This window comes from Thalassophryne amazonica, chromosome 19 (genome assembly GCF_902500255.1).
Source record: "Thalassophryne amazonica chromosome 19, fThaAma1.1, whole genome shotgun sequence".
NCBI lineage: Eukaryota > Metazoa > Chordata > Actinopteri > Batrachoidiformes > Batrachoididae > Thalassophryne > Thalassophryne amazonica.
The window spans coordinates 40,501,350-40,523,107 of NC_047121.1; the positions used below are offsets into that span (position 1 = coordinate 40,501,350).

At 39.3% G+C, this 21,758-nt stretch overlaps 1 protein-coding gene across 2 annotated transcripts in view; it reads right to left on the reverse strand.

Annotated features, from left to right (window-relative positions):
• Positions 1-21,758, reverse strand: part of stag1a (stromal antigen 1a) — a 99,816-nt gene that overhangs the window by 22,205 nt on the left and 55,853 nt on the right. Inside the window, exons 1-3 of one of the 2 annotated variants that reach the window (XM_034194858.1) lie at positions 1,115-1,143; positions 457-577; positions 181-336 (exon numbers count right to left, since the gene is read on the reverse strand). In XM_034194858.1, coding sequence (XP_034050749.1) covers positions 181-336; positions 457-577; positions 1,115-1,143 — 306 coding nt within the window. Of the gene's footprint in view, positions 1-180; positions 337-456; positions 578-1,114; positions 1,315-21,758 lie in introns of those variants that run through there. The other variant, XM_034194860.1, reaches the window with a different exon arrangement.

The following is a 21,758-nucleotide window of genomic DNA, read 5'->3' on the forward strand; positions in this document are numbered from 1 at the left end:
ATTCACTCTCATGTGGATGTCAATCAAAAGGTTTACTTTAAAAATGCAACAAAATGTAAGGGAAATACAATTTTATTTATTTATTTAAATCAAGATGTTTGTGAAGATGTACAACACAAACAATGCAATAAGCCCATTACCAACTTTCTTCCCACTATATTCTAGTCTACGTGCACCCACCTGCATGGCGCTCTTGCCCATTTTTACCACTTCGAACAGTGTAACGGGGTCGCCTCCTTCTCCGTTATGCTGGGCCACACCATTGGCTTTGCCACGCCCTCTCACAATGCCTAAGGTCTTGTCTGTCTGTGACTTCCGGGGCTTCTTATTGGATGGCTGTGTGAAAAGAGATGTAAATTATACTGAAAGGAACAAAGACCTCAAACTCTTATTTTTTGTATAGGGATACCTGCAGGCCTGAACATAAAAGAAGCAGGTAACCACACAGACTCTTACTTGGACTTGTTTTCCAGGTCTCCCTCTCTTCTTCTTGCCTTTTGCTTCTGGATCTTCCATCTCACTAATGCTCATACTTAGGCCCACTGCTTCTGTTGCTCCAGATTCATTGGATGAGTCCCTGAGAGTGAGAAGAAATACTACTGGGGTGAAAAACTAACCTATGCAGTGAAGCTTTAAATTTAACAAAATATTTTAGCAAAACAGTAAAACACTTTGAATAGTTTGTAATCTGATCATGTGTTTTTCAAAGGCACTTCACGTACAAGGCATTCAAAGACTGCAAGACCATAGGGATCATTAAATATTGCAGTCTTACTGTTAAAAATGTAGCATGTTTGCATTTAGCGATAGAGGTGATCGTGGAGGAGAGGTGACACTCAAGAGGTTTAAGTGCTGGGCTTGTGACCAGAGGATCCTCTGTTCAAACCAGACCAGAAAAATCACTCAGGGCCCTTGGGCAAGGTCTTTAACCCCCAAGTGGCTCCCGATATGTAGTGAGTGTCTTGCATGGCAGCGCCATGACATCGGTGCATGTGAGAGAATGGGTTACTGTGATACATCACTGTAAAGTGCTTTGGCTATTAAAAAACAAAAACAAACACACACTATATAGATGCAGTCCATTTACCATTCAGTGCAGACAAACAATACTCACTGCAGGACGGGGAGCTCTGAGGTAATCATCCTGGCCTGTGTGAGATGTGCAACAGTTCAGGACTGTCAGCACAAGAGTGTCTGAGGTCCAAAGGCAACACTAAAGGCAACAGCTCTTGGAGGGAGAATGTCTGTGACGACAGGGAACAGACACTCCAGGTCCGACTGCACTCAACTCTGGCACTCAACACGCTTCAGCTCCTGCAAAACAGCAAACAGCAACAGAAAAAAGGACAATTGAAACAGGATTTCAAAAAAAAAAAAAAAAAAAAAAAAAACCAACACTTTAATGCTTGATGGAACATTAGCAGCAGATTGTGAAATTACTGAGAGCTTTATTAAGCAGTCACTTGAAATCACTAATAACTTGCAAAATAAAGTCCTGGTAAATATCTACTTGATGCCTCAGCATTAATATTCAAAAGCCAGTGTTGATTATGTCTGAATGTTACATCAAGTGTCACAACTGTAAAATTTCAATAAAAAATAATCAGCTTTTTTATTTTTAGGTCTAGCAGGAAAGGCTGTGGAGGAACAAATGGTGAGAGGAGGACACCAACTGGTCTCTTTAAGAACTACAACAATCAGATATTGTGGGCCATGTGCACCTGTTCCTAATAATAATGATATCAAATTATTTCTATAATCTGAACGTTGACCAAAATTATCAGGTCAGAGTCAGCAAGATTTAAAAATAACATTAATTTTAATTAAGCACAAAATAATCTTAAATGACAAAGTGTTATGATAAAAATTTATGCTTTATGAAAGCAGGCTGATAAATATGACAGATGTGAAACAATTCAGTAACAGTTTGGTTAAAAAAACAAAACAACAATAAAACCACATCTTTAACTGAAATAAATAAAGACTTCCACTAATTTATGGCCAAAGCAACAAGAACAACAAAAAGATCCCAAATGGCTGTGAAAATTCAACCTCAGTTAAACAACCAGCAGACAGTGCAGGTACATTTTCTTTTATAAACCTGGCAAATCAGCTGAATAAAACATTATACGTCCATTTGTTTATATGCTATTCACAGCAGACTGCACATTGTAGTGCAGTACCAAACTTAATCACAGGAGGCAGTATCATCCACAAAGTCCTCTGCCCATGGTCCATCTCCAAACTGCTTAATTAAGTTTTAACTGGGCAAAGTAGTGTTAGAAAAAAATCCCTTAAGACCAACCTAATTCACAGCTCAGTTTCAGTCCAGTTTCTGGTGAATAACAATGTGTTTAACAGGTGTAATTTCTTCAGAATGTGTGTGAGTGTATGTGTGTGTATTTGGAAGTAAGTCTGGGCAACAGTAGGGGGCAGGCTAAGAGAGTGCGTATTTAAATACTCTCTTCCACACTGTTTGGAGGAGGAACAGTATGAGCAGGAGATCCCTGTGTTTTACACACACACACACACACACACACACACACACACACACACACACACACACACACACACACACACACACACACACACACACACACACACACACACACACACACACACACACACACACACACACACACACACACACACACACACACACACAGTCATCTTTGTGTGGCTTCAGTGTTCTCAGACAGGCTGCAGCTACATGTGGGATTTCACCGTACAGGCATATTTTCAAAGTGTACTATGCTGCAGAGTCTTTGCTATCTGGAAAAAAGATAATAAAAAAAATTGAATTTTTCCATCTTAAAATTCCAAGCTAAAACTTCCTGAGGCAGTGTAGAGAGCCTGAAGGCTAAGATTTGATCCATCTGCAGCCAGTTGATTTTGGCACTTGAAATTCCAAACTGCATGTAAGCGCTCAAGGACACGAGGCTGAAATGTGCTGGCAGGGCTGCACATTACAATTGTACAGATGTAAACATTAGATACATCCCCAAACAATGCACAAATATATGAAAAAAAGACATTTTACCCAATAAAGATCATAGGTTAATATTTTTTGTCATGCTACGCATGCTGAGAAATTTTTGTGGGCATGAGCTCTGTCTGGATACAAAATAAAACATAGGTAAAAAGTGTTGTACACAAAAGCTGGAACTCCTTTTTTTTCTTAAATTAACATAATCTTTAATTCTGAATCTGCAAAACCATTTAGATTTTACAACATGATTACAGAAATGTGGATATTATGGTAAATGAATGAAATGGGACATATGTTCACAGACTGAATTAAAACTTCAAATCTCAAGGCATTACACACAAGATGCTAACAGGCTTTCCTTTTAATGAGAATAAAAACAAATAAATACAAAAGAATCAAGTCATGATGGGGGGGGGGGGGGGGAGTGAAAACGAAACCACAGCATGATTGGGTTTGAACTTGACATTTTGAGAAAAAAGACCATAAGAGCAATGCGAGATTTCTGACGTCAGTCAAGCCTGATCCGGATCACCTCCAAAAATTCAGTGGAGTCTTCCATGGCCTAATATCTATCTGTGGTGCAAATCTGGTGAGAATCCGTGAAGTTTTGACATAAGTAGTTTTGATGTAATCCTTCAAAGCCTATATAAAGTGAAATCGTGATCCAAAATCCAGATCCAGATCATCTCCAAAATTTAATGGAGTCTTCCATGGCCTAATATCTATCCGTGGTGAAAACTGTGTTGAAATCCGTGCAGTAGTTTTGACATAATCCAGCTGACAGACAGGCCGATCAACAGAGAGAGACACGCTAATAAATAAATAAACGCCAATGATTTTATTAGGTCCTTGGTGGATGTAATGGTTGAATAACAGAAATCATGCCACCTTATAAGATAAAAATGTTATGCAGTAAATAAAGTTGGAATGGAGATGCATTACTTACAGTGTACAGAATTCCTTTAAGCTGAACGGTTTCCTAACTGCTTCACCTACCAAAATGATACTACTGACCTTGTGATAGACTGTAAGTTTTAATTTGACAGTGGGATGTGATCAGAACTACACCTTCAATGATCAATCAATTATTAAATTAATCATCACTTGTTTTGATAACTGATTTATGATCATGTTAGAATTTTCTGATTTCAGCTTCTTAAGTGTGAATATTTTCCAGTTTTTTTACTCCTTTCTCTGACAGTAAACTGAATATCTTTGGGGTGCGGGGGTGGAGGAGGAGAAAGAAATAGACAATTGAGGACATTATCTTGGGTTTTAGGAAATGCTGCTCAATATTTTTCACCTTATTTATTTATTGAATTTTACTGACAACTAATGAATTAAGCAAAAGGTAATCGACAGATGAATCAATGATTAAACTAATCATTAGTTGCAGCCTAAATCAAAATGCAATACAACACACAAGCAACACTCTTAAAAAGAAAACAGGAAACGCCTGAAGTAAAATCACGTCAAAAAGCAGATATCATGATGGCAGATTAAAAATGTTAAAAGACAAATTCACTGTTTGCAATCATAAATCTCAAGATTTAAAACAGATCTGAGAATATTTAGTCCCATGTGCTTTTTTTTTTGTTAAATAAACATGCTCATATTACAGATCTGATCTGTACCATATCTATTCATTTTCTATACCCGTTTACTCCAATCAAGGGTGACGGGGGGGCTGATGCCCATTCCAGCAGTCATGGGGCGTGAGGTACACTCTGTACAGGACACCGGTCTATCACAGGGCATTTGTACCATATGTGTGCAAAAATAAATAAATACACAAAGTGCAGAGATTTCTGATGTCCGCCAATCTGGATCCGGATCACCTCCAAAATTCAGTGAAGACTTCCACACCCTAATATCTATCTGTGGTACAAATTTGATGAGAATCCGTGAAGAAGTTTTGATGTAATCCTTCAAAGTCTATATAAAGTGAAACTTAATCCAGAATCAGGATCTGGATCACCTCCAAAATTTAATGGAGTCTTCCATGGCCTAATATCTATCTGTGGTGAAAATTTCATAAAAATCTGTGCAGTAGTTTTGATGTAATCCTGCTAACTGACAGACAAACAAATAAATAAATACTGATGATTTTATTATGTCCTTGGCAGATGTATAAAGATGTTATGTTTGTGTTCATCCTCAATCCTGATTTTACACAGTGAGAAACCAGAGTTTGCAAATGTATAAAGATGTTATGTTTGTGTTCATCCTCAATCCTGATTTTACACAGTGAGAAACCAGAGTTTGCAAATCTCAGTATAAGTTGGGCATCTGCCTGACCCATCATCAGCTAACAACTAAATAATCTGTAAAGCACATCAGCTTTCCTCAATGCATTGGCACGCTCGTGTACCCTTTCGCACACAGTCTGGATCTCTCTCCCTCACACTCTCCATATCACCATCTCACACACAGACAGTAGAGAAGCTTTGACTGGAAGCTATGAAATTTGCTGTGTGTGTGTGTGTTCAAAGCCATGTCTCAACTTTAGAGTAAAGCACCGAAGAGGTGTCTTTCCTGTTCTTCCTGTTCTCCAGCAGCTCAATTGGCACGAATGTGAAATTTATTTAAACAAGAGATCTGTCCTGAAGAACCAGCAGCTCCTGCAGAAGTGGCACTGTGGCGTAGAGGGATTTGTGCCAGGAAAAGCAGGTCAAGGTCAACAGCCTCTGAACTCACATAAGATGGTTATGAGATTAAGCAATACTACAAATAATGGCAACAATTTGGTGTTGAATAATGATATGTACAAGGCCACAGACAGACACACACACAGACACATCTTGAAGCTAGTAAAATTAAAAAGAACTAGCAATTTCTACTTCTAAGAATTTGCATCTGTATTCAGTCACTGAGAATCGGAGTTTTTACACTATGTTATGCACTTTGGAGCTTAGCTAAATGGTCCTAATGCAAAAATATTTTACTGAGAGGTAATCAGAGTCATGAAATCATTGAAGAAAGTATGAATGATTTTTTTTCTCTAATGAAGGATTATTTTGCTCATTGCATATAAACTTGGTATGTTATAGGCTTCAAACTAAAATCCCCATTAATAATTTTTGGTTGGAATTTTCTGTTTTTATTATTGAGAATATGCTGAAGCCTGGGTTAATTTACTACAAGGATGCTACTACAGGGACACGTCTTTTTCCTTCGGTTCTTCACTTTGCTGAGAAATATAACCCCCAACCTTAATGTGGCTGTAATACTACTACTACTAATAATAATAAAAACACTACTACTAATAATAATAAATTTAATTTAGAACGCACTTTACATTTACAATAAATCTCAAAGTGCTGTACAGATGACATTGCTTTTATTTGTTCAATAAAAGAAGATTATTTAAGTATGAATTATTACACAAACACTTTTTTTTTAATTAAGAAGTGGTCACACAGTGAGAAAACAAAACCATGTACGAGTATAACAAGAAATTATAAAGCAATGCTAAAATACCCTCGGCCATATGAGCATAAATACAGGAAACGGAATGTCACCATTTGACCTCTTAAAATAGCTCAAGGTTAGCCATCTCTGAACTTTTCCAAGGTCTGTGTCCCAAGAATGTTCCCTGTGAATTTGAAGACCCTGGCAATAATAGGACTGGACTTATGCTGAGCAGCGACAGATGGACAGACAGACAGGCAGACGGACGGATGGGTGCAAGGCTTTCGCAATACCCGATGGCCTTATTTTGGCCTTGGGTAGAAATGCATCAAGACAGCCCTCTGAAATTGTAACTGAATCAAACAGGGAGGTGTTTACAAATTCTCAACCATAATTAAAATGTGACCACATAAAAAAGGGCATATGAATGCGCACCCCTTGGGATTTTATAGTATTGACATTTTTTATGTCTATACAATAATAAAAAAAAAAAGCCTGTCAATCCACATGTAGATTAAAAAAAAAAAAACTTACGTGGTCAAAATTAAATAAATATATTTAATTTATATATATTAAATATACATATTATTTATAGTATTATATATATATATATATATATTTATATATATATTAATATAAATGTACTACCCATTACAACTAAATAGTGTTGGAATCAGTGTGGGACATTAGTGGCCTGTGCTCCTCTCCCCATGAGATTCTGTGACCTCAATCAAATTGACTCTTCCTGCAGTTCGAAAACCTAAAATAGCTTTTCAGTCAGTGGAATAATTTTGATCAACTCTGTCATTTTCTACATTTTCTATATTACATAAAATGGAAATCTGGAGCCCATACAAAGTTAGATGGAGAGGCACGGCTGAATGACCCCTGACTCGGTGTGCTGCAGCCTGCTCACTGAAGTGAGGTGGAAACCATTAGTGACTCATGGAATGAGTTTCTGGAACGTGGCCACAATGTCAAATTTTATGTTCCCTAATTTCAGTCAGGGGCCAGATACACCTCACAGTGGATGTGAATATCCATATTCATAGTCTTAATTTAAAAATAATACAGTTCATGGTTTAAAATTGCACACATATTGTACAGTAAACTCAACTCCAGCTGAGCTCTCATTACGGTCATGAATAGGGATGGGAGATTTTATCGATATCGATGCCATTATCGATTCCGCTTATCGATCCAATTCCTTATCGCTTCCCTTATTGATACCTTTTGTGAATTTTCTGTGTACTAAAAGTAGGCTTTACAGGTTTTCTATGTCAACAACTTTTTATTGAGTCTTAAAGTAAATAAGTGTGAAATTGGTCATTGGATCCTTAAACTCTGGACATAATAAACTCTACATGGTGGATCCTTGATAGAGAGCCGCGCAGTGTTTGGAGCTGTACCACGGAACGGAGGACGAGTCTCGTTTCTTGACTGCAACAAGACAGGAGTCCCAGTCCCAGCGGATCGAAGCATTGCTTCTTTGGTTCACACGTCAAAGTGGAGTCGTGCTGCAGAAATAGTTGATTACAGACCCCCTGCAGGGTCTGTAATCAACGTAGAGGAATGATCATTTTCACCCTCAACCTCACTCCCTCAAAAACAACGGCTGCACTGAAGGACCGATAAGGGAATCGTTAAGCAAAAAGACTACTGATATCGGTGGATCAAATCATTTTTTAACGATACCCAAAAAGAACCGGTTCTCGATACCCAACCCTAGTCATGAATGCAGTACATTTGGAAAGAGTTCTTTTGTATATTCTCTTAATGTTAGAGCTGCAGTAATGATAAATTAATTGATTATTAATCAATTATGAAATTAGGTATTTTGATAATCAATTAATTAGTAATTTAGTAATTTAAAAAACATCCAAATTCACAAACAAGAACCAAAAGCCTGACCAATTAAAATATCATGATAATAAAGTTAAATGGTCAGTGTCGGACTGCAATAATTCATTAGCTTTATGTATGCATTACCTTTATCATTATCTTTATGTACATTAGCATGACACAGGTAATGGCTCAGGCAAAAATGTTTTCAATACAAAAGAGGAAGACAACATTTTTGGGTTGTCGTCCATTGTATGTGTCTTAAAAAGGCTAATCATTAACAAATATATTATGGCAGGCTTCATCTTAACGTTTTTTTGTTTTCATGATGACTGATTCTGTGGTTGGCTTTGCGACAGACTGGTGTCATGTCCAGGGTGTACCCGTTCAATTAAGGACTCTGCTTTTCTTGCAATTCTGTTTTATCTGTTTCTGTTTGTTAAGAAGTGTTTGTAAAATCTGTAAAAACCTTTAACTGTTAGAATGGTCTAAGCAGTGAGTCATCCTATGAGTCTGGTCTCCTTGAGGTTTCTTCCTCATTATCACCAGAGGGAGTTTTTCCTTACCACTGTCGCCTGTGTGCTTGCTCAGGGGGTTGGTAAGGCTAGACCTTACTTGTGTAAAGCATTGTTGTGATTTGGTGTTATAAAAATAAAATAAATTCAATTGAAATAGGCTCCAGCACCCCTGTGACCTTTCATCGGAGTAAGCAGGTATAGAAAATGGATGAATGGATGATTATGTGTTGAGTTTAACTGTCTGCCCCCCCCCCCCCCCTTTTTTTAAATTTTATTTTTAAATTGCAGATACCCATCAGTAGCTAAAGCTGGAGCCATGTGTGGCTGCTTTAAATAGGAAGGGGACTTTCTCCATGAAATATGACACAAAACTGAAATACAGTGGAGGAGCTAGAAGCTCCATGAGTGGGCAGAACAGCAACAAGACACTGGTGTGTTTGACGAGAGCCCTGTGAACCTCCTACAGGTGGCTAATATGCTGTTAGGTCACCTCCCCTCCCCCTCAAGCAAGGTGGCTCTGACTGGGGACAAGAGGTGCCCGAAGCGCAGAAAGTGTGGAACATTTTCGGGAGGGTGAATGAAGCGATATGCGTCAACAAGTCACTGTACGAGGTCTATTAGATAATAAACCGACCCATTTTTTTTTTTTTTTTACTATATGGATTTGAATGACGTGCGATTACACCAATCATGCTTGAACCCTCGTGCGCATGCGTGAGTTTTTTCACGCGTGTCGGTGACGTCATTTCCCTGTGGGCAGGCCTTGAGTGAGATGTGGTCCCGCCCTCTCGGCTGAATTCCTTTGTTTCACACGCTGCTCGAGACGGCACGCGTTGCTTTATCAAAATTTTTTCTGGACCTGTGAGGAATATCCGAGTGGACACTATCCGAGAAATTAAGCTGGTTTTCGGCGAAAAGTTTAACGACTGATGAGAGATTATGGGGTGTTTCTGTCGGTGTAAGGACTTCCCACGCAGCGGGACGTCGTGCAGCGCTTCCAGGCGCCGTCGTCGGCCTGTTTCGACCTGAAAACATCCTAATTTAAGGCTTAATTTACCCAGGACGTCGTGAGAGAACAGAGAAGATTCAGAAGAGGCCGGCATGAGGACTTTATGCGGACATTCCACTGTTTAAGGACATTTTGTAATGAAAGACGTGCGCGCAAATTCGCCGAGTCGTTTCCATGACGACTCGGCAAATCTGTGTGCGCCACGACAGGAAAAACACCTCCGAGTTGAAAACCATTTGTAAAATTCAGGCGGCTTTTGATGGCTTTCAACAAGTGAGTAACTGAGAAATTGTTTAACAGCTTGGGCATGTTCCAACTTGCCCGTTAAGGTTTCCAACAGAGGTGTTTTTCCTGTCACGACCCCCCACGGTCGGGTCCAGCCTGACATGCGACTCTGCCCGCACGTTCTTTCATTACACAATGTCCGTTAACAATGGAATGTCCGAATAAACTCCTCATGCCGACTTCTTCTGAAAGTTCTCTGTTCTCTGACAACTTCCTGGGTCAACAGAGCCTGAAATGTGGAAGTTTTCAACTTGAAATGGCGAGACGCTGCCGCCTCGAAGCGCAGATCGCCGTCAGGTGCCGTGGGCCGTCCTTACGGCGACACTACTAGACCAAAATCTCTCATCAGCCGTTAAAATTTTTACCGAAAACCAGCTGAATTTATCGAATGGTGTCCACTCAGTTGTGCCTTACAGTTTTGAAAAAAATTTGATCAAACAAAGCAGCAGTCTCTGAGCCATTCCTAAACAATGAAAAAATCGACGAGAGGGTGGGCGACTCCTCACTCACGAGTGCCCACAGGCGAATGACGTAACCGACAGGCGTGAAAAAACTCTTGCATGCCCACGAGGGTTCAAGCATGTCTGATGTAATCACACGTGATTCAAATCCATATGGTTTTTGAAAAAAATAATAAGGTCGGATACTTTTCTAATAGACCTCGTATAAACGTACAGGTGTGTACCCACTTGTATCAACATTTTATAGGGGAAACATTTGTGAGTGAATTTATCGATTCTGACAACACTGAGGGCAGTCCTATTTTACATAGATGATCAAGACTGTAAGACTAATTATGCCTCACATTTACCCATTCACACACACACACACACACACACACACACACACACACACACACACACACACACACACACACACACACACACACACACACACACACACACACACACACACACACCACACACACACACACACACACACACACAGAGATGTCAGGGTGCGGGCATGTAAGGCACTTACTACACCCCGGGAACAACTTGGGGATTACGGACCTTTTATTGATTTTCCGGTCAGGGTGGGGTTTGAACCGAGGATCCTCTTGTCTCAAGCCTAACACGGTCAAGGTGGGGTTTGAACCGAGGATCCTCTGGTCTCAAGCCCAACACTTAACCACTAGACCATGACCTCCAGTTCTCACCTATGGAGAAAACTGGACATCGTTGGTACTATGATGCTTCAGAAGATCCTTGGGTGATGCTGGAATGTCTTTATTTTCATTCACTAAACTGGTTCAAGGCCTTGACTGCCACACAAATGCTTACTTATGAAGACTCAGATGAAGACTATTACTTGCACTTTGAGGCAATGTTAGCGCTGACATTTTGCCCATGTAGCACATTTCTCTGGCCATGAATTAAGATGCAGTTGCCTCAGTGTTGTGAACATCAGCAGCTGGAGAAGGCCAAAGGGATGCCCACAATTACCTGGCTGTGGCAGATAGATGGTTACTTTCAAGAGGTGGGTATGAACCAGTTGTCTGGCTTGGTGGTACTATCCAGGACCTGAGGTGGTTTTATGGTGTGGTAGATACTGTGATATGTGGCACCAGCGCATGCTCTCAGACTTTAACCTGATACTCAACTTTATGTGGTAGGATGCTGTGCCATAAGGACTTCATGCAAACTTTTACTGTGATGCATACACACAAAACCTTTATTCACGATTCACGCAAAAAAAAAAAGGTTATTTGGAGGCGATAACAATCAGACTACAATTTACATGGACAACACATATGCATGTGACTATAACCAATAACCACTGGTTAATGAGCAGACAGCCATAAATGCTCAAGACAAAATCCAACAAGCATCTCAACTCTCTGTGGTCTGAGGAATCATTTCTACTTCTCTGTGTGTGTCTGTGTGTGTGTTTGTGCTTCAGAGAGTGAGCGCAAGACAGAAGGAGATGACGGGCAAAATATCTGAGAACCACTTAACATGCATGACATGTTCTCTGGGAGGCAGGCCGCCGTTGCTGTAGCAACCAGCGTGGGTCATAAGCCCAGCAGTGATGCCACATTTGATTGGTTGAGAAGACACCATAGTTTTTTTTTTTAAGGAGAAAGTAGGGTTTGTTATCACACCAATCAAAGCCTTAAAATATTTTATAGAATAAAACTTAAAAAAAATAAAATAAAAAAAAATTCACCCAGTATTGTTATAAAGACCCATGATTTGTAAACTGGCTTCCTCTCTCCCCGACACATCTTTTAACATAGGCTATGTATGCTCATATATGGGGCACTATATGTAAAATCAGAGGACTTTTTAAAAAATAATTTAGCAAAATTTTGGAGGTGGTTGCTTTTTTTTCATTTCCTGAGATTTAAATATAAATGTAAATTTTAAATATGAATGATCAATGTAAATAAATAAATAAAATATAATGCAATGCTAAAATACCCTCGGTCGTATAAGCATTATGTTATTCAGAATTTGCAGATGTTTAATTAATTATTAAGATCCTATTGTCTTACATACAATTTGTACATGTTCAGTAAAGCCCCTCTGTGAATCAATCAAACAATATTTACCTTTTAACGGCATCTGCAGGAGGCCTTGTGTTTGCGTGTACATGAGCTTTTGACAAGAGCTGAAGTTGTGCAAATCAAAGAATATTTGTAGATCACCCTCTGTGCATGTGCAGGTATTAATGAGACAAATTCAACTGCATAGAAAGTTAGCTTTAAGTTAGCAAAAGCTAGCGTGCACATTAATGTCTGCAAAATGTCTTGTAAATGACTCCAGAGGTGTTATCAGATTACAAAAACAGTATTTTCAGTTTTACAAGTGTTTATTTATTTAGGAGATTTTTTTAATGAAAGACGTGCGGACGGGTCCGCGCGTCGGGACGCAGTTGCCGCGACGCTCCGCCACAGGAAAAACACCTCTGTTGAAAGCCTTAAGGACAAGTTGGAACATGTCCTGCCTGTTAAACAATTTCTCATATACTCACTCCACTGAAAGCCATCAAAAGCCGCCTGGATTTTACAAATGGTTATCAACACGGAGGTGTTTTTCCTGTGCCGCTGCACCGCACCGGCTGCGTCCCGACGCGCGGATCCGTCCGCACGTCTTTCATTAAAAAAAATCTCCTTTAACAGTGGAATATCCGGATAAAATGCTGAAACCGACTTCTTCTGAAACTTCTCTGTTCTCTCACGACGTCCTGGATCAATAGAGCCTGAAATGTGGAGGTTTTCAGCTTGAACAGGCTGATGACGCCGCCTGAGAGCGCTGCGCGACGTCTCGCACCGTGGGAAGTCCTTAAAGCGACAGTATCACCTCAAAATCTCTCATCAGCCGTTAAAATTTTCACTGAAAACCAGCTTAATTTTTCGAACCGTGTCCACTTCGATGTGTCTCACAGGTTTAGAAAAAATTTTGATCAAACAACGCGCCAGTCTCTCAGCAACTTCTCAGACAAAGGAATTCCGACGAGGGGCTGGACGACTCCTCCCACAAGGAGTGCTCACAGGCGAATGACGTCACCGACAGGCGTGGAAAAACTCACGCATGCGCACGAGGGTTCAAGCATGTCTGACGTAAAAACATATGAATGAAATCCATATAGTTTTTGAAAAAAATAAAATGGACCGTTACTTTATTGACAGCCCTCGTATGACTTTCATCCAGTCATCCACAGTCCACGATTGCTTTTCCTTAGCCCACTGTAACCTTGTTTTTTTTCTGTTTAGGTGTTAATGACGGCTTTCATTTAGCTTTTCTGTATGTAAATCCCATTTCCTTTAGGCGGTTTCTTACAGTTCAGTCACAGACGTTGACTCCAGTTTCCTCCCATTCGTTCCTCATTTGTTTGGTTGTGCATTTTCGATTTTTGAGACATATTGCTTTAAGTTTTCTGTCTTGACGCTTTGATGTCTTCCTTGGTCTACCAGTATGTTTGCCTTTAACAACCTTCCCATGTTGTTTGTATTTGGTCCAGAGTTTAGACACAGCTGACTGTGAACAACCAACATCTTTTGCAACATTGCGTGATGATTTACTCTCTTTTAAGAGTTTGATAATCCTCCCCTTTGTTTCAATTGACATCTCTCGTGTTGGAGCCATGATTCATGTCAGTCCACTTGGTGCAACAGCTCTCCAAGGTGTGATCACTCCTTTTTAGATGCAGACTAACAAGCAGATCTGATTTGATGCAGGTGTTAGTTTTGGGGATGAATATTTACAGGGTGATTCCATAATTTTTTCCTCAGAATTGAGTGAGTCCATATTTTTTTCCCTCTGCTTGGTCTAAAAAAGTAACCGTTACTGACTGCCACAATTTTTTTTCTTGATTTCTTATAGTGTTTCTTAAAGCCAGAAAGTTGCCATTTGAAATGACTTTAGTTTTGTGTCATGTCTGTGATTCCAGAATTTTTGCCAGGGGTTGTATGTATATATATATATATATATATATATATATATATATATATATATATATATATATATGCATGTAAAACATTTATTAAATATAACTATGTTAAATGCAAGAAAATTTTATTTTTTGTATAGCACCTTTCAAGATAAAATCACAAAGTGCTTTACAGCGAAAAAAAAAATGGAAACACAGAAATTACAACAGCAGCAACATAAAACTAGTTAAAAGCAAGTCTGTACAAGTGGGTTTGGAGCTTCTCTTTAAAAGTTCCAAAAGAGTTCACAGAATGTAGATGCAGTGGCAGTGCGTTCCACAGTTTGGGAGCCACAACCTGAAACACACAGTCTCCTTTGGTCTTCAGCCTTGAACTAGGGACAACCAACAGGTTCTGCTCCGAGGACCAGAGACCTACTTGTTATATAAGGGTGCAAGAGTTGACTGATGAAGAGTGGCATTTGACTTTGCACAGCTCTAAATGACATCACCAATATTTGAAACTGCAGTCTGAAATGAATGGGGAGCCAACACAAAGAGGTCAGAATGGGTGTTATGTGAGACCTCTTAGATGACCTTGTAAGAAGCCTTGCAGCAGCATTCTGGACTGTTTGTAAGTGATCCAGGGAAGATTTACTGAGACTAGGGAACAGCGAATTACCGTAGACAAGATGTGATGAAATGAAAGCATGGATGATCATTTCCAGCTCAGCTTGAGACACAGTGTTTCTAAGGCGGGCAATGTTCCGTAAATGGAAGAAGTAAGATTGCACAAAACTGGTAACGTGTGTCAAAATTGAGAGCCTGGTCAAATATAACACCCGAATTTCTGTCTGCTGATTGAACAGAAGAGGAGAGAGAAACAAGGTTCTTAATCACTGAGGGAACAAACTCATCTGGAGCACAAACAACAACTTCAGTTTTTTTCTGTATTAAGTGACAGATAGTTAGCAGCCATTCTGGGTTGTTTTTTTTTTTTTTTTATGACATTACCACAGTTTTGAAGGACAGATACCTTAGTAACATTTTGAGGTGTAAACAAGATGTACAGCTGGGTGTTATCTGCTTAACAATGATATGGGACATCATCAAAAGAACATAAGATGTGTACAAATGGGAGCAAATACAATTCAAATAAAACAGGTCCCAGAATGGAACCCTGGGGCACACCAAAGGACAGCATGGCAGAAGAGGATGTATATTTAGCTGCAGCAACTGAGAAACTCCTGGTAAAGAGATAGAATGAAAACCAATCTAGTGCTGACCCAGAGATGCCCACCCATGTCCTTAGTCTCTCAATCAAAAAACGAGGCTCAACTGTGTCAAAAGCTGCAGTCACATTCAAAAGTATAAGGACCGAATAGTCACCTGCATCTCTGCACATTAAAATATCATTTGAAACTCTAAGAAGAGCTGCTTACGTAGAGTGCAAGTGCCGGAATCAAGACTGAAATTTATCAAGAATATTGCTGAGCTAAAACCTCATTAAGCTGTTAGGCCACCACTCACTCACCTATCCTCAACCGCTTACTCCAAATGAGGGTCACAGGGGGCTGGAGCCTATCCCAGCAGGGGGGGCTCCGTAAGAAGCATTTCAAGGTCCTGGAGTGGCCTGGCCAGTCTCCAGATATGAACTCAATAGAAAATCTTTGGAGCGAGCTGAAACTCCAAACCTGAAAGATCTAGAGAAGATCTGTATGGAGGAGTGGACCAAAATCCCTGCTGCAGTGTGCAAACCTGGTGAAAACCTACAGGAAACATTTGACCTCTGTAATTGCAAACAAAGGCTACTGTACCAAATATTAACATTGATTTTCACAGGTGTTCAAATACTTATTTGCAGCAGTAACATACAAATAAATTATTTTAAAAAAATCATACATTGTGATTTCTGGATTTCTTTTTTTTTTTAGATTATGTCTCTCACAGTGGATTCCAGATTTTTTTTTTTTTTTTTAGATTATGTCTCTCACAGTGGACATGCACCTAAGATAAAAATTTCAGACCCCTCCATGATTTCTAAGTGGGAGAACTTGCAAAATCGCAGGGTGTTCAAATACTTATTTTCCTCACTGTACATATTTAATCTATGTAAAAATATTTATTAAGCATAAATAGGTAAATATAAATGATAAATGTAAATCCTAAATATAAATTTTTGACTTAAATGGTCAAACCATACGTAAATTACCCATGCCCCGTCACTGTTTTGCATAAAAAGAGGTGGTGACAGTGGCTAGGGCGAAATAGACTAGAAGACCATTTTATGCAAATGCTGAGCAATGCGACACCATGACTGCTAATCAGAGTGAAGACAGCTTGACATCAGTATGACGTACATTAATTGCTCGCTAATCCAAGAAGGTGGAGTCTGCACTTGACTGTTTATTAAATGAAGCATTGTCAATTCTATTCTGAATTGATTCATTTTTTTCTCCACAAAGTACTGACAAGAATACCTTTAAAGTACCAGACCAATGAGCAGTACCTCTACAAATAGAAGTACCATTAAAACCGTGAACGATACCCATCTCTGGTCATGATATTTTGAAAGTTCAAAATTTTTGTGATTGTTGCAACATTCTAAAATGCCACTATGATCACCGGTTGTACACTATGACATGACCCAATTGGATATCAGACTGTTTTTTAAGTCACTGTAGTAACCAGTCAGATCCCAGAAATTGGAGGTCGGCTTAAGATTCACAAATAACAATAAATATATTACAATGCTATTCTAAATCAGAGCATGAAGGTATGGATGAAATGCAATAAACAGGGTTTGTGCATCATTTCCTAGGTCAAAGTCAAGCACTTTTCAAGAACTTTCAACATCCATTTTCAAGCATTTCCAGCACCTTACAGCTACAGTAAATTACTATCTCCATGGGTGCCAGTGGATATTTATTTATGTTTGACTGAACATTTTAGTGGATATCTTGGGGTGGACAAACACAGATGCGAAGCATCTGTCTATTGTGAGGTACTTAAAATATTGTTTTACAAGGACATTTTCATACAAACACAATCGAGACAAACAGTATGTGAGAAGAGACCTTTGAAAGAACGAGAGCCTGACCGATATATCGGCCGGCCGATATTATCGGCCGATATAAGCCCTTTTCAAAGTACTCACTATTGGCCGAAAGTTTGCAGATAGAACGCCGATGATTTCTCATAAACAGAACAGTTACTGAAATAATGTTTGTGTCGGCAATGTAAGATGTCCTTGCACCATTTGTCCAGTAGATGGAGCTCTGACTCCATTCAACTGAGAGCTCCTTACACCCCTGATTAAAATGTGTTCATCATGTGCTTCATTGCGTCAGTCGCGCTTTTTATTAAGCCCACGTTGTGTAGACCTTATTTCTAGCATGAAAAACTTTCATTTACTGCTAAGAGGTTGAAACATTCAGATTCACTGGTCGTCCGGAAGGGTTCTGGGAATTACTGCTGCTCACCATTAACCCTCTGGGGCCGACGCCATCGTATACGATGGCTGGGACCAAGCTTTACTAAATTGTAAATAACTTTTTAATGCCATGAGACAGAAACTTACTTTTTTTTTTTGCTGAAAAGTTAACTCTACAGACTTACCGTTGGCCATCTTGGTACTCCTCACAGAAGATGTGTGATGACGTGCGCAATGTGAGTGTCCAATCGGAATTGGTTCTCCGTCACATGGTTTTCCAAAATCCAATCGTAGGGCAGATTTACCTCACGTGATATGGCAAAGATCATTTTCAGGAGTGACATCTTACTAGTTGGCCAGTCTGAATAGCCCCCTAACTGCTCCAATTGCATTTTTGCATTTTTTGAACTTGAAAATTCTTCTCTGTTATAAAGTTAATCAATATGAGGACAAAGCTTCAGCTTCTAGCTCATACCATTTTTGTTAAGAGTCCAAAAAATAACATTTTATTCATTTAAAAAAATAATAATATCGGCTGATTTATCGGCTATCGGGAAATCAGCCGATTTATCGATTATCGGCATTTTTTCATCCAAATATCGTTATCGGCATCAAAAAATCCATATCGGTCGGGCTCTAGAAAGAACTGGTGATATAACAAAATTGTACTCAACGTCATCATGTAAGACAAAAAAAAAAATCGGAATGATACTAAAATGAAATGGGTTTGTCAACTGCAGTGGACTATATCTGTCCAGGTTTGCTCTCTTCAAATTTGGAAGGATACAGTAACATTTCTTTTATAAGACACTGACGGAGTTGGAGTCAAACAATGTCACCACGATGAAGGATAATCATCATGGTACCATTGTTGACTCCAAATCCTTATTCACCAGTGAGATATTAAAGACATGTCATCTACAGTCTGTGGTGCACAGTCTTCTTTTCTGTCATTTATTATAAATGTTTTAAAACAAGACAAAAGACCTTAGAAATGCCCTGTTAAAGAAAAACAAGTGTTAAAACTGACAGTGCTTAAACTTGAATTTTTACTTTTCTTAAACTACTTGAGGAGTGTTCGAGTTTTAGAGCATGATACTGTTCACATTTAATGTCTCTGAAAAGTGATTCCAGAGCTGGAAGCAGCTTGTTTTTCCACTTTGGAGTTTTCTCATCACCCATTCATTCAAACACATGACGTGATTAAAAATGTGCACTCTGGTTGGCTATAGCCTCTTTTTTATCAGCGCCGCTACATTCAGAATTAGAGCAGCAGCATTTATCGATTATATGTTTGGATTACATCTCAATTTCAACTACTAAAATATCATCTGTCACCCGGCCACACAGCACTGGGATTTAATGAGCCTTTTCAGAAAAATGATGTGTTCAAGCTGCCTCCGCAAATCCAGGAATATTGTGCTCAGAATGGCAAGCTGAGCAGACATTAACAAAGCATACGATTCAAGTAATTAAGGATTTAGTGGCTTTGACACTTAAACGCGACTGATCTGTGACTCATTTTTGGCTAGCATTGATTTTTATTTGCCAACAATAACGTTACATCACAGGCAGTTCTCTTAACTCAACTGCTAGCGAAACAATATGAAACGATCCTCCATAGGACTCAGATCGGCTAATGCAGGGTTCAAGTAGACACGGAGCTATAATTCTGTTTCTGCTGCAGCGTTTTTTCTCATCCTTGAAATTTAACAGCGGCTGTGCCAACACTGCATCCTCAGAAGCAACGGCATTACGGGCAGTAGAAAAACTAGTATCACATTTTCAAAGTTTAGTTTTGGCTTAGTTTAGTTTTCTGGTACAGAAAGCTTCAAGTTCTCGTGACAGCCTTAATCTGAAGACTTAACTTTGGTTGTTCAAAAGGGATTTCCAGACAGAAACACTTGCCACAGTCAGAAACGGGAAATTTGCCGTGACTCATTCAACACTTTCGTATTCTGAGATGAGAAAAGTGTTTTGAGTCCTGCTTGCATTTTTAACCAATCAGAATGCAGCTCTGTCACACCTGCACAAAACAATGGCATAGACTGTGTTGGATACAAGAGAGAAAAAATATATTAATTTGCAAATGGAAATCATATATTTACAAGAATTTATATATTTCACAAGACGGACATGACAGAAAGTAAATATAAATTGGCAAGGTACATTACATTTTCAAGCACTTCATCCAAAATTCAAGCATTTTTCAAACCATGAAAACACAACAAGCATTTTCAAGGTTTTCAAGCACCCGTATGAACCCTGAATAAAAAAATGAACAAAAATTTAAACAACAAACATTACTTTCACTGCATTGCTGGATTATATTGACTTCTAATTCACTGTAGACAGTATAAACCCAAAATATTTCATGTTTTGTGTGGTCACTTCATTTAACTCATTCGATGCCATTGACTCTAAAACGCGTCTTTTCCAATAGTAACGCCCCGCGCCAAAGACGCGTCATCGAGCCACTTCCTTTTCTTCTCTTTTCTTTTCTTGTAGTATGTTTGTTGTTGACATGGACATAGAACTCAATTTTCTATGGGTCTTTAGAAAACACTCAAATGCTGAAGAAATCCTGGCACTGGGATGTTCTGAACTTTGAAAATGGCTGGCACTCAATGAGTTAATTTTAATATATACATGGAAATCGGAAAATCCGTGCTCGCTGAACAGACAGACAATTTGAATCCGAGAGCCGGACAGAAATTTGCCGCTAACCGCAGGCAGAACACTAGAACACCTCTCCCCTCCTCCCGCTCGGCAGTAGACAAAGCAGAGAGCAAACAACAGCAGGTGAGAGGATTGACAGTGGCTCTTCTCCGGTATCGGAAAATGTCACAGGTTGGATCGGTATTTTCTGATACGTGAATTACGTCGGTATCAGAACCAAATACCAATCTGGGATCGGATCAGTCCCATCCTGATTTCAAACCCTTCAGCTAAGTATGCAGGCTGTCAAATATGGCAAACATGAAAGCATTTTTATGGAAAAATTATAAATACAAAGATGGCATAAAAGCAGAGCTATTAAAAATGCATACATTTCTACATTAAAGTGAGGTCACAGTCTATGTATTTATGGGTATGACTGTACAACATCAACTAAAGTGCTCTGAGTCAGACTGCTTTTATTCATGTGATCAGAGCTGATCTCGGAGTGGTGTGAACATCTACAGTTATGTTTGGATGTTTACATACACTCGTCATGGGCCTGAAAGTCATTTTCATTTGTAGATCAGAGAAGATCCAAAATATTTTCTTGTTTTTTAAAGTCATTAATGATGTATGCTCTATAGGCATGGGTATCGAGAACCGGTTCTTTTCGGGTATCGTTAAGAAATGATTCGATCCACTGACATCAATAGCCTTTTTGCTTAACGATTCCCTTATTGGTCCTTCAGAGCAGCCGTTGTTTTTGAGGGCATATGTCAAGAAAATGAGCATTTCTCTAAGTCGATTACAGACCCTGCAGCCGGTCTGTAATCAACTGTTTCTGCAGCGCAGATCTGCTTTGGACCTTAAACCAATGAAGCAATGCTCCAATCCACTGCTTCGCTGGCTCTTTGCTTCACTCCTCTTCAGAAGCAGCAACTCCGCTTCTTAACCCCTCTCAAAGCCATTAAAATATGTCAATCATGAGTCACTTTTGTGCGGCTTAAGGTGACTAACTGGGACTCCTCCGTTCCGTTGCACCAATCTGCCACCCAGAATAAATAACTTCAAAGCGAATCACCGTTTAAATCAAATGACACCTCTTTCCAAACGTTATAATACAAACAATAAACTGCAATTGATCATAATGCTTTTTTTCCTCCCAAAATGAGACATCCTGCGCTGACATGCAGCAGCCAAGGACTGTATGGCTGCAGACCTGCAGACTCCAGCAGC